The sequence below is a fragment of the Rhinolophus sinicus genome, linkage group LG05 (assembly GCF_036562045.2).
Source record: "Rhinolophus sinicus isolate RSC01 linkage group LG05, ASM3656204v1, whole genome shotgun sequence".
NCBI lineage: Eukaryota > Metazoa > Chordata > Mammalia > Chiroptera > Rhinolophidae > Rhinolophus > Rhinolophus sinicus.
This window is the reverse complement of record NC_133755.1, coordinates 18776915-18788993: the sequence shown is the minus strand read 5'-3', so window position 1 is coordinate 18788993 and position 12079 is coordinate 18776915. Positions and strand designations below refer to the sequence as shown.

General features: G+C 44.0%; 1 protein-coding gene across 2 annotated transcripts in view; it reads right to left on the bottom strand.

Annotated features, from left to right (window-relative positions):
• PLB1 (phospholipase B1) overlaps window positions 1–12079 on the bottom strand; it is a 138883-nt gene that overhangs the window by 56987 nt on the left and 69817 nt on the right. For both annotated transcript variants that reach the window (XM_074331834.1, XM_019735316.2), the window contains 4 exons: window positions 7038–7096; window positions 5107–5180; window positions 3540–3583; window positions 599–707 (listed from right to left, as the gene is read on the bottom strand). In XM_074331834.1, the coding sequence (XP_074187935.1) occupies window positions 599–707; window positions 3540–3583; window positions 5107–5180; window positions 7038–7096 (286 nt within the window). The remainder of the gene's footprint in view (window positions 1–598; window positions 708–3539; window positions 3584–5106; window positions 5181–7037; window positions 7097–12079) is intronic.

Genomic DNA, 12079 nt, shown 5'->3' with positions numbered 1-12079 from the left:
AACACATGTGCGCTATTTACACCTCACCAGAACTTCTGCATTCAACATGCATTGAGCCTCACAACAGCCCATCTCTTAGAGGCTAAGGCTTAGTGGCGGGTGGGGGGGTGGGGGGGGTGGGGGGTGGCAGAGGGGCAGGACTCAGACTCAGGGAACTGATGCTTTTCCCATGACCTAGGAGGGATGCCAAATCTAGAGCCTGAACAAGCTTCCCGAAAAGCATGTCTGAGGAAGGGAGGGAGGAAGGATATAAAAGATAGAGACTGACAGAGCAATAAAAAGTGAGACTCAGAGTGAGTCCTCTTAGGGCCACTGTCTTATGTGGACATGAGATTCATAGAGGAGAAAAAGTGATTCGCTCAAAGCATCAGAGTCAAGTGTGACTAGTCCCTGGGGTGGGGTTGGGGATGGGTTAGCAGCTTCCTGTGTCCCACAGCAAGGGATCCCCAAGAGAGCCCATCCAGTCCAGTCTTTGACCCTCAGACCCCTTCCCTAGACCAAGCCCCCCAGCCTTCAGCTATACATCCCAGTCTAGGCTAAGCCCCCACTGGGTCTCCAGAAGACCTTTGCTTTTCATCCCCAAGGCTCCCCTGCTCACCCAGCTCGTTCTCCAGCCACGGCTTGGTTAAAGAAGGCTCCAGGACTGTTTTCTTTCCCGGTGCCAACAGAGAAGCCTTTGAGGGAAGGGTTGAACTCCCGGAGGAGGTCTGGAAACCCAAGGAAGAGATGTGCTTAGTAACTACCCCAAAGCAATCCTCAAATTCCTTTAATAAGCACCAGTGAGTGTTCAGGACCAAGCAGAGCCCCGACCCACAGCCCTTCCCCTTACTATTACTCACTCAGCATGGAAAGAAAATGCCCAGCAGGCTGATGTTTAACTGGTGGGCAGCACACCTGGGTACTTAATGAATTATTATTGAATAAATGTGAGTCTGGGCAGGTGCCTCTCTCATGCATTTTCCTTTTTTCTAAATATATAATAACTTATTGAGATAATTCACGTACCATAAAAATCACCAATTTAAACCATACAGTTCAATAGCTTTAGTACATTCATACAGTTGTGCATCCATTACCACAATCAACCTTAGAAACCTTTGAGCAGTGACTCCCCATTCCCTCTAACCTCACAGCAGCCATTAATCTACTTTCTCTATATATAAATTTGCTTATTCTGGACATTTCATATAAATAGAATCATACAACATGTCTTTTGTGGCTGCTTCCTTTCACTTAGCGTAATGTTTTCAACATTCACCCATGTTGTAGCGTGTATTAGGACTTCATTCCTTTTTATTGCCAAATAATATCCCATTGCATGGCTAGATCACATTTTATCTATCCATTCGTCAGTTGAAGGACATCTGGATTATTCCCACTTTATTTGGCAATTATGAATAATGTGGCTATGAACATTTATGTACAAGTTTTGTGTGGGTTTTCTTGGATATACGCCTAGGAGTAGAATTGCTGGATCACTTGTTTAACCTCTTGAAGAACTTGCAGAACTTTTCCTAAAGCAGCTGTACCATTTTATGCTCCCATCGGCAGCAAATAAGGGTTTCAGTTTCTGCACATCTTTACCAATACTTGTTATTATCTGTCGTCTTTTTATTATAACTATTCTACTGGATATGAAATGGTATCCCATTGGGTTTGATTTGCATTGATGGTTACTGATTTTTAGTATCTTTTCATATGCTTATTGGCGATTTGTATATCTTTGGAGAAACGTCAATTCAAATCCTTTGCCCATTATTTTTTTAGTGTGGTAAAATACACAGAACAAAATTTACCATCTTAACCATTTTTAAGCATACAGTTCAGTGGTATTAAATACATTTATAGTGTTGCCTTTGCCCATTTTTAATTGGATTGTGTTTTTATTGTTGACTTAAGGAATTCTTTATATTTTCTAGGTACAAGTTTATCAGACAGATAATTTTCAAATATTTTCTCCCACTCTTTGGGTTGTCTCTTTTACTTTCTTTGGGTTGTCTGTTTCCTTTGAAGCACAAAAGTGTTTAACATTGTCCAATATATCTATTTTTTTCTTTTTGTCACTCGTGTTGTATCTAATAAGGCTTTGTTATCTAAGGTGTTGTATCTAATAAGGCTTTGTTAACCCAGGGTCATGAGGATTTGGTCCTCTATTTTCTTTTAAGAGTTAGTTTTAGCTTTTACATTTAGGTTTACGTTTCATTTTGAGTTAATTTTTGTATCTGGTGTGAGGTGGGGGGGGGTCCAACTTCGTTCTTTGCATGTAGCTATCCAGTTGCTCCAGCACCATTTATTGAAAAGACTATTTGTTGCCCCACTGAATGGTCCTCACACAGCTTAAGTGGGTCAGGAGAGTCCACCTGAGGGGCGATATTGTCTATCTTTTGTAAATCACTTTAGTGAAAGACCTTGAGCCCACTGATTTCCAATTATGTTATCCATGATAATCACATGGGAATCAGAGAGCACAGCAAGCTGTTGTGCGTGCCAGGCCAGCTCACAGACAGTCGATCACACTCACAAAAGCCACCCAAACCATCTCCTAGCAATAGGAGAGCTTATTTATAGCTCTTGTGTGTAGACCTAGAAATAAAGAAGACAGGGAGTTCTTGTGCCACAGAAGGGCATCTACTTAAACAGGATTTGCAAGTAGCAAAAACGTATCAAATGTGAAGGTCAATCAGCTCTGTCTATGTAGAGATGAAGCATCCCTCTCAGCAAAGTCCTAGTGAGTTTATAGCTCAAGCAATTTCTTCGCTTCTAAAGATTATTACAAAGGAATAAGTGCAAGAAAAGTAAATGAGAATGGGGCCAATAAAATTCCCCTCAGGCAAAATTATTTGCCAGAAGATTTTAAGGGAAAATAATTCAATATAAACATTTATCACAAGTATACTTTGAGAACCAGCATTGTGATGTATATACACTAAGCAGAATAAAAGATAAGTAAGACAAGGTCCATCAGAGAATATAGCCAGTCTTTAAAAAATCATTCCAAGCAGGTTGTTGGTGAAATAACTTAAGGAAAACTTCAGGCCCCAAATACGTCTGTGTTTGCACAGCCTGAACAACTTCCTCTCTTCCTGCTGCAAGAACAGCATTTCTAAAGCAACACACAGAAATTCAACGTCTTTGCACGCAACTGTGTCCAATGCAGCACAAGCCGAGATCAATGCCTCTCAGAAAGGTGCTCTGCTCAGAATGACAGGCAAAGCAGAGATGGGTTTCCTTTCCTTCTTTCTTGAATAATTTCTTAATAATGATTTGCACTAAGATTTGGCCTCTCTCTCTTCCTTCCTTGGACAAATACAATCTCTCTTAAAAAAAAAATAAAAAAATCTTCCATGCTTAAAGTCACTGTCAAGAAGCCAAACAGGTATACCGCCTCGGGGAAGCAGCGCCCCCTGCTGAATACAGCTGTGTCCCGCCACCCGGTTTCCTGCTAAGTCCGCGGCCACCGCCAGAGGGAGCTGCAGAAACGTAACGTGCAGGATGGCCGCGAGAGCCCGCCCTAAGTCCCTGCGGGAGCAAGTACTCACTGGCCAGGGTGACGACGCTGCTGAGGTTGTGATCTCCGCCAACGCTGTGTTGTGGGAACAAAAAAAAAAAAAAAAATGAAGGTTGAAAATGCCAGCAACGCCGAAATTCTTCAGACACTACCGAGACAGACCTTTCTGAGAAACACCCTGGGGACTCGGAGCCTGCCCTGTCTCAGTTTAAAACAAACAAACCCTGAAAAACAAACCAGAGTACAGCAACTCCTCTCCCTTCTCCTCACAAACCGGAACATCCACAGAAGAAACTGATTTAAATGGTCCTGGCTGACAGTTGGTTTTTAACTCTGAGCATTATGAACACTGGGGCAGGGAACCAAGTGGGCCCCCTTCTCCCCATCTCCCAAACGGCAAGTGAGCCACCCTTGCGTGCAGATGCCAGCCTTACCCCACTAGCCACTGCAGCTGCGCGTTGCTATTATTACTGAAAACACAGCAAAAAGGTTTGCCCTCATGGTTCTCTTCCCGTTTGGCTTGGGAAAACCCATTTTTTAAGGGGCATCTCTAGAGAGCACCCCATCTTCCAAGCCATGTCTAAAATGCCAAGGAAATCAAAGTTGGATGGGTTTCTAGGCATGAAAACATGTAACATTCCAGAGTTTATTGGATTCCCTGCTTTTCCATCTTCCCTTATCCTATGCCAAGTGCGCCTGGGAACGTTTTAAAAGTTCTGAGAGTGTTTGGGGTTTAACTCTGTGCTGCATCACGAGGGAAGATGCCAGGGATTCAACACTGAAGTGTAAGAGAAGCCAGATTCCAGGTTGAAGAAACACCAAACCTGCCCTCTCATGCTCAGCATGAGCCGAGGGTTCAAAGCACAGAAGCCAAGGCCTGATCACTGTAGTTTGTGGCAGCCTAGATCTGATTTCAGCCAGGGCAGGAGCAAGCCTGCAGGAAGCAATACACGATGGGGGAACGTGCCAGGTTAGGCATCAGGAACCATGTACTTTACTTCTTGCTCTTTTACCGTCTGGCTGTGTAACGTTGGAGGTTACTTGCCCTCTTGGAGCTTTGCTTTCTCATCTGTAAAACGAAGGCCCTTTAATAATCATACCAGCTCCCGTTTATATCTACTTTGTGTCAGGCACTGTGCTGGGTGCTTAAATTCTCTCTAATCCTCATGACAGTGCTCAGGCAACATTATCTCTGCATCAAAGATGAGGAGACAAGCTCAGAGAGGTTAAGTAACTTGCCCAAGGTTGCACAGAGCCGCATAGCCAGGGTTCAGACTTAACTTTGATTCCAAAGACCACTGCCTCCTTTCGAGATTACTTCCCAGAAGGAGAAATGGAAGCTAGAGAAGCTTTTGTAACGCAAATGTTTATATAGTTTCTCCCCCAAACTCCTCCTGTTCAGGTCCCAGCTCTTATTTTGGGGAGTGCAGTGGTTTGGGGAAGCTGATAAATACCTTCTTTGAATTAAACCTGGAAGTTTCTCATGAAAAACACTAGGTGGCTCAACCATCTGCTAGAGGAATGGTTTTCTATAATCCCAGCGGTCCACCCTGCAGTGCCATGAGGGGTCTTCAGGGCCTTGCCACTCCCTTACTCACCTCCAAGACAGGCCTCGGTATTGAGTAAGGACATCCAAGACATCCCCAGGCTTGGACCCGGCCCCATTAGCTGCCTGAGAGGGAATAACAAAGGGGTGAGATTCCCTGCCCATTGGTCAGAAGGTCTGCATCTTGTCTTGGCTGGGAACGCCTGGGTCCTTTCTAGAATCCTGAGGCCACACAGCATCCCATCTTCATACATGTCCTGCCTTTTCAGAGATGAGTGAGAGCTCCTGCTGGGAATCCTGGACCAGCCACAGCTCAGCCTCACCCTAAGAAATGCTGTCCAGCCCAAGATCAAGTGACACGAGGCTAGCAAAAGAGTATCTGAAAATTAGATTGCAGTGTCCATTTTCCAAAAGGACACGTTTCTGGGTCCTGTTTTCCTCATTTAAAGAAAAAAATTATGAAGTCTGTCATAAAAGGAAGCATATTGTAATCCTTTTATATAAATATATCTAACATGTACAATTTAAAAAATTAATCCGATGAAATACCATGGACCTACACCTCAGCTGAAGAAAAAGCAGGGTCTTTTAAAACCACAATCTGGACCCACTCTGCAGGTACATGTCCCTTGCCTAAAGCCCTTTAATAATGATGCCAGCTATCATATCTACCATTTATGTTATGAGAAGGGCCATTCCACAGGGCACGCTGAAGGCTGGCCTTCCAGGCAGCCTTGGAAGGAGGGCTTTGGAGGAGGCTGGGCCTCGATGAGAGGTCCCCCCTCTTTGGTGTGATCCCTGCTCTGGTGCCCAATTCCTCTGCCACCTGCCAGATATGTCACATTCAAAGTGCTGCCTCCCCAGGAAGTCCTGAACAGCGGTGCTGACTCCTGAGACTCCTTATTCCCAGAGCATGTCAAGGAGCCAAGGAGCGATGGAGTGTGGGGGATGGTGACATCGGGCCACAGCAGCAGGCAGGGATGGGGATAAGCCATGCTAAGACCAGCCTGTCTGTCCTTCCCGGAGGGTTATGAGCAATACGGCCTTGGGGGTGAAGAGTCACTGAGGAGTCCTGGACGGGACAGCTATAGTGCAGGGATAGAATTCTGGACTTCGAGTCAGGACCGGTGAGTTCTGGTCCTGGTCCAGTGTGGCCGTGGGCACAGACTTTACCTCACCCTGCTTCATCTTCTTTATTGGCTAAGTTTAAGAACAGTCATGCTTCACAGGATCTTGTTGAGGATATTGAGTGTGATAATATCAGTGTGAACAGGCCATAGACATGAAAAGTGCCAGCTGGTCTCTGGGGAATACTCAGGAGGAGGCCCCGACTTCCACTGGCCCAGAGAACAGCAGCTGGACTCCTCCCTAATGAGCCACTATTGAACAGAAGCTTCTGTCTGGGAGCCTGTAGCACACCCCACCCAGGCTCTCTAAGGGCCTGATTTGGCTTTTCATGGATAGCTCTTTGCAGGGCGTGGGGTGTCACCACAGAACGACTGCAGGGAGGGGCTGGGATCATTTTTAGTGGCTCTGGCTCTTCCACTGACCCCCATGAACACTCGTTCCTGTCTTAGCCTCTCTTCACCCACACCCTTAACTTTTCTACACGGACAAACAAAGCACCAGATCTTTGAAGGAGCAATACATGTGGGTGGGAGACACAGTCCATTTCTACCCCTCCACCGACAGGCTCTGCGATTTGGGCTGGGTCACGTCTGTCACAAATGCTCCCTCTGGGGTCCCCCTACTTCCCGCTCTTCCCTTCATTCCAGCATTGGGAGAGGAACGAAGAGGTTAACGTGGAGGCGGGAAAACGAGATGGGCAAGGAATGCCGGTTCCGGGGTGGAAAGGGACTGCAGATCAGGACCCGAGATAACAATGTGCACGGGCTGGGAGTGAGGTTTCCTCTCGCCACGTTCTCCAGGGAGTCAAGGCCAGCTCCTCTCCTGCCCCTTCCTTCTACAGCTGGGGTAACTCACAGTGATAGAGTCGCCCAGGGCTGCGATCACCTTGATGTCCGCCGGCTTCAGCCTGTGAACTGAGAATCAAGCGGGAGTGAATGCAAGATCGGGCTTCCTAGCTCCTCGGAAAACAAATAAAGATCGTCCAGGAAAGCTACAAGTCTATTTTTAACAGCAATTCAGCTTGGACAAAGATATTAAGAGCCCGTTCTTGTCAGAAGGCTCAGCAACAGCAACCGTGGATCCTGACTGCCAGTCTCCTCAAGGGGCGTCTCCTGGCTTGTGATGGGACCTGATGTCACAAGGTGAGCAGTCACCCTCAGGGCATGAAGTAGCCCTGGGCAGTATGATTCAGGAGGAAGGAAGGAATTGTGGTGGACATGCAACCAACACTTGATCATTTATTCTAGGATCTGGTCATATTTGGGATAAAATATCACATCATCCTACTAAAAAAAACAGTTTCTCTAAAGTAAAAAGTATAAAGAAATGCTTTTATACCACTTCCTTTAAATCAAGGTGAAATTCACATAATATAAAATTAACCATTTTAAAGTCAACAACTCAGTGGCATTTAGTACCATATTCACAATGTTGTACAACCACCATCTCTATCTAGTTCCAAAACATTTTCATTACCTTCCAAGGAGCCCTGCACCCATTAAGCATTCACTCCCCTTTTCCCCCTCTTCCCCCAGCCCTTGACAACCACTAATCTGTTTTCTGTCTATGGGTTTACCTATTCTGGATATTTCATATAAATGGAGTCATGCAATAGGTGGCCTTTTGTGTCTGGCTTCTTCCACTTTGCATGTTTTCAAGGCTCACCCCTCTTATGATAATAGCATGTGCCGCCAGTACTTCATTCCTTTTAATGGCTGAATAATATTCCATTGTATGGACATACCACATTTTGTTTATTCATTCATCACTTAATGGACATTTGGGTTGTTTCCACCTTTTGAGCTATTGTGAATAATGCTGCTATGAACTTTCATGTACAAGTATTTATGTAAATGCCTTTTCCATTATTTTAGGCATACACCTAGGAGTGGAATTGGTAGGTCATATGCTAATCCTATGTTTAGCTTTTTGAGGAACCACCAAACTGTTTTTCACAGCCTGACTGTATCCCTTGAGTTTGAGCACGTACTGTGATGTCACTACGCAGCTATTTACTCATGTGACAAACATATTCAACACCAAGCAGTGGCAGGGTACACTGGGGACTATACAGTAATCAGAAATGTCGAATGCCTTCAAGAAGCTCACAGGCTAAGAAGGAATCCGTAGGGGGGTGGGGTGTGGGAGATGAGGGTAAGGGGGATCGAATATATGGTGATGGAAGGAGAACTGACTCTGGTGATGAACACACAATGGGATTTATAGATGATGTAATACAGAATTGTACACCTGAAATCTATGTAATTTTACTAACAATTGTCACCCCAATAAATTTAATAAAATAAAACAAAAACAAACAAACAAAAAAACAAACAAACAAACAAAAAAAAAAAAAAGAAGGAATCCGTAGTTACAATAATTTATAGGCTGATAAACACTCAGCAATATAAAGTGACACGAAGTTCTGGAGCTGAGAGGTGATCTGCCTCTAGGGGTGGGGTGGGGTGGTTCAGAGAAGGCTTCATGGAGGGGGTAATGTTTGAACTGAGCCTCAGGACATTATGAGGCAGAGTGAGGTGGGTGATGGAGAGGAAAGCATAAAGGATGGTAAAGCATGCGGTGTCTGTGAAGAACAGATAGTCATACATTTTGGCTTAAATGAAGGGTATAGAAGGAAACTAACAAAAAATAACATTGAAAGGTAGGTTAGGGCCACAGGTCTTTTATGCCTGACTAACATGAGTATTTCATGAGCCCTCTCTCTCTCTAAATATGTATGTGTATACACACACACACACACACACACACACACATATACAATAACCTGCATACATACACTTGTACTATATCTATCTACCCCTTTCCCTTATACACATATGCATGTGAATCCAAGTACATTTTGGGGATCACACCTAAGATTCCTTATGCCACATGTAGCTCTGTCACCTCAAATCACAAGCTCATCTCTCACTCTCCCCAATACCTCCCACGCCCTTAGCGTACCTGACTCCCATAGCCACCCTGACTTTGCTCTAGCTCCATCTTTCCTCTTCAATGTGCTTTCCATCGCCTTTAGTGGATCAATGCTGAACTAAACAGTCAAATTGCTTTCCTGCCTTGGGAGAAGTCTAATATATTATTTGCACCAGGGAGTGGCTCGCTCCCAGGGGGAAGAAACCCATCATTTCAGTGGGCCATTGCTCAAGATGGATAAACTGAAACTTGCGTGCAAGAGGCTTTCTACCAGCTCTTCTTTGCCAAGTTACTCTATAAACACGCAGTGAAATACAGAAAACAGAAGATGCTTTCAACACAACTAGATTACATGTAGCCCACTTCACTCATCAACATCCAAATCATGGTTGTATAATTATACGTGCAGAGGAGGCTGCGTTAACACTCAGTGGAAACAGTGTTCAAAGGGTCTTAGAGACCCAGGTCTTGTCTCCTTCCACGGAGACGTCTTGTCTACCTGACTTCCATGCTGTTGGCAGATGGGGAACTGCCTCTCCCACTGAGGATTTGCTCTCACTGGAAAAGTAAAAGTCCCTGCCTTTTCCTACGATAGCATGCACACCAACGTACATAATTGTCCATGTGTGTATGCAAAATACAGAGATTCATGATCCTTAAATTTGAGCATGCATCAGAATCATCTGTTGAGTTTGTTAAAACACAGATGGTTGGTCTGACCCTCAGAATTTCTGATTTAGTAAGTTTGCGGTGGGCCCAAGGATATGTGGTTAGAAGAACAATATCAAATCACAAAGCCAGCTGCACACATTAGCACATATCCATGGGGCTGAGCCTGAGAATTTAAAAATGACCTCCCCTCAAAGGAATCAGGCTGTGGGTAAAAATAGGGGGGGAGGGCAACAAAACAGAAAATAAGACCTCTTTCCATCAACTATAGAGGGTTTATTTTAGTTACTAGTAATGACTGTCAATCACCATATTCTTGTTGCCATAATGTGTAATACAGTGAATTCTGTGAACACTAGCAAGTGTGCAAAGCATAGGGGAAATCTTTGGGCCTGGCAAAATATGGAAGAGATGGATAGATTTGCATCAAAAGCACATTACAATCTGATAAAGAGGCAGCTGAAACTGCCATTCCTGTCTCCAAAATTGGTAACAGACAGAAAACACACACACGTACATGCACACACATGCCTGTATCTGTGTCCATGATATGTGTGGGCAGATATGTGTGTGTGTATGGTGGGGGGGGGGGTTGTCCTGTTAGCCTTTTTAAAGGATTTTCTGCAAGAGATAATAAATGAAATAAGCCAAGACTAGGATGGGAGGAGTTTGACTTATCTGGGATCTTATTAAGATAGAACCCAACACATCATTGGTTTAATATCTGTAGACCTTGATTTAAGCTTTGTTAATATCATCATATATGATAAAGACACAGCATGGAAAGCACTTTAGCAATTGCTCTCCTTGGGGTAAGAACTATTTAGAGATAAGATTAAAGTAGTGTGGGTGGATTAGCTAAACATTATCTGGTACAAACTGTCCACCACCTTGAAAGAGATTGATAAATACATCATTAACTCATCAAGATTTCTACAGCGGGGACCTCTTATCAGAAGGCCATCCAAATCATGATGAAATATCATGAATAGCAAGGAAATGGTAGACTTGACTACAGAATTAGGGAAACTACCCTCTATACATAAAGAGTTACACCCAGGAGAAAGACTTGGCACTTCGGAATTTCATCTTGTGTAACTCAACAACTTAAACCACCCATGGCCATAATCTGAAAAACCAACTTCCTCTCAATTGTCAGCTAGGGCTGCTCAACCCATAAGCTTTCTGATTTTAGAGACTTATATAAAGGCTTTCGCAATGGTGGTAAACTGCTGGCACAAGGTTGGAACCTTATTTCTGCCTCTGAAATGCTTCAGTGTGAATTTATATGAAGAAATATGTGTCTTGCACATAGTAGGAGCTCAAGAAATGTGTTAAATTAAATGAAAAGCTAAGTAAGGGGCTCTGTGTCAGGGCTCTGACAGCAATTGAAACTTTAAGTGATGGACACTACAGGGAAGAGAAACACTTATTCATCCAAACATCTTGGGGTGAGTTTGACCTTGCTTAGTAGACTGGTCCCACCTAAGGACAAGCAGGCTGTCATTCCCTGTGGGGCATCATTATTTCCTAGTCCTATGTTAAGTGCATGTCCCATGAGCAGGGGTGACTATAGAAACAGCTTCAGGGTCTACCCTGGACATCACACTGCTGGTTCACAATGAAGTGAAACCCCCTAGGGATCACCCAGTGCTGTAACCTGGGGCATTTTTCATCTCAGCTTTTGAATAGCTCATTTTAGCCAAATGGGTGAAATAAATGACATCAGGGACTTAGAAAGGAATCAATGGCTTAAATGAATGAATAGTTCTGATTCATACTATTGGTGACACTGACATATAATTAGCACTGTGGATTCCTACTTTCCAAATACTATAGATTGCCTCCCACTCCCCATCCCCACCCCCCACATGGAATTAGCAGCTTGACTTCAAGACAGCCAACTTCAAAGGACAGTCAAGGAGCCATGTCCCCTCAGGCTCCTTATTACTACCACTCTTTTGTTCGCAAAATGCTACTCCTTTTCTTACTGGGAAAACCTTAAATCAACTACTGGGCCCAACATAATTTTTTTCAGTTACCCCAACTATATTAGGGCCATGGAGTCATATAAAATGACACAAGAATTTACGAAATTGTAATGCCCTCAGGAGATACCACCCAGCAAACTGCACGTGTGAACTGACTAGGATGAAAAAAACAGAAGCTTGCATCCATTAGCTACCAAATGCAAATTGATCATTAAAAAAACTACTTACATCAACTCAATGTATCTTCCCATGGATCAGTGGAAGAGGTTTATCACCTGTGGGCTCTGATAGCATGAGAGTGAG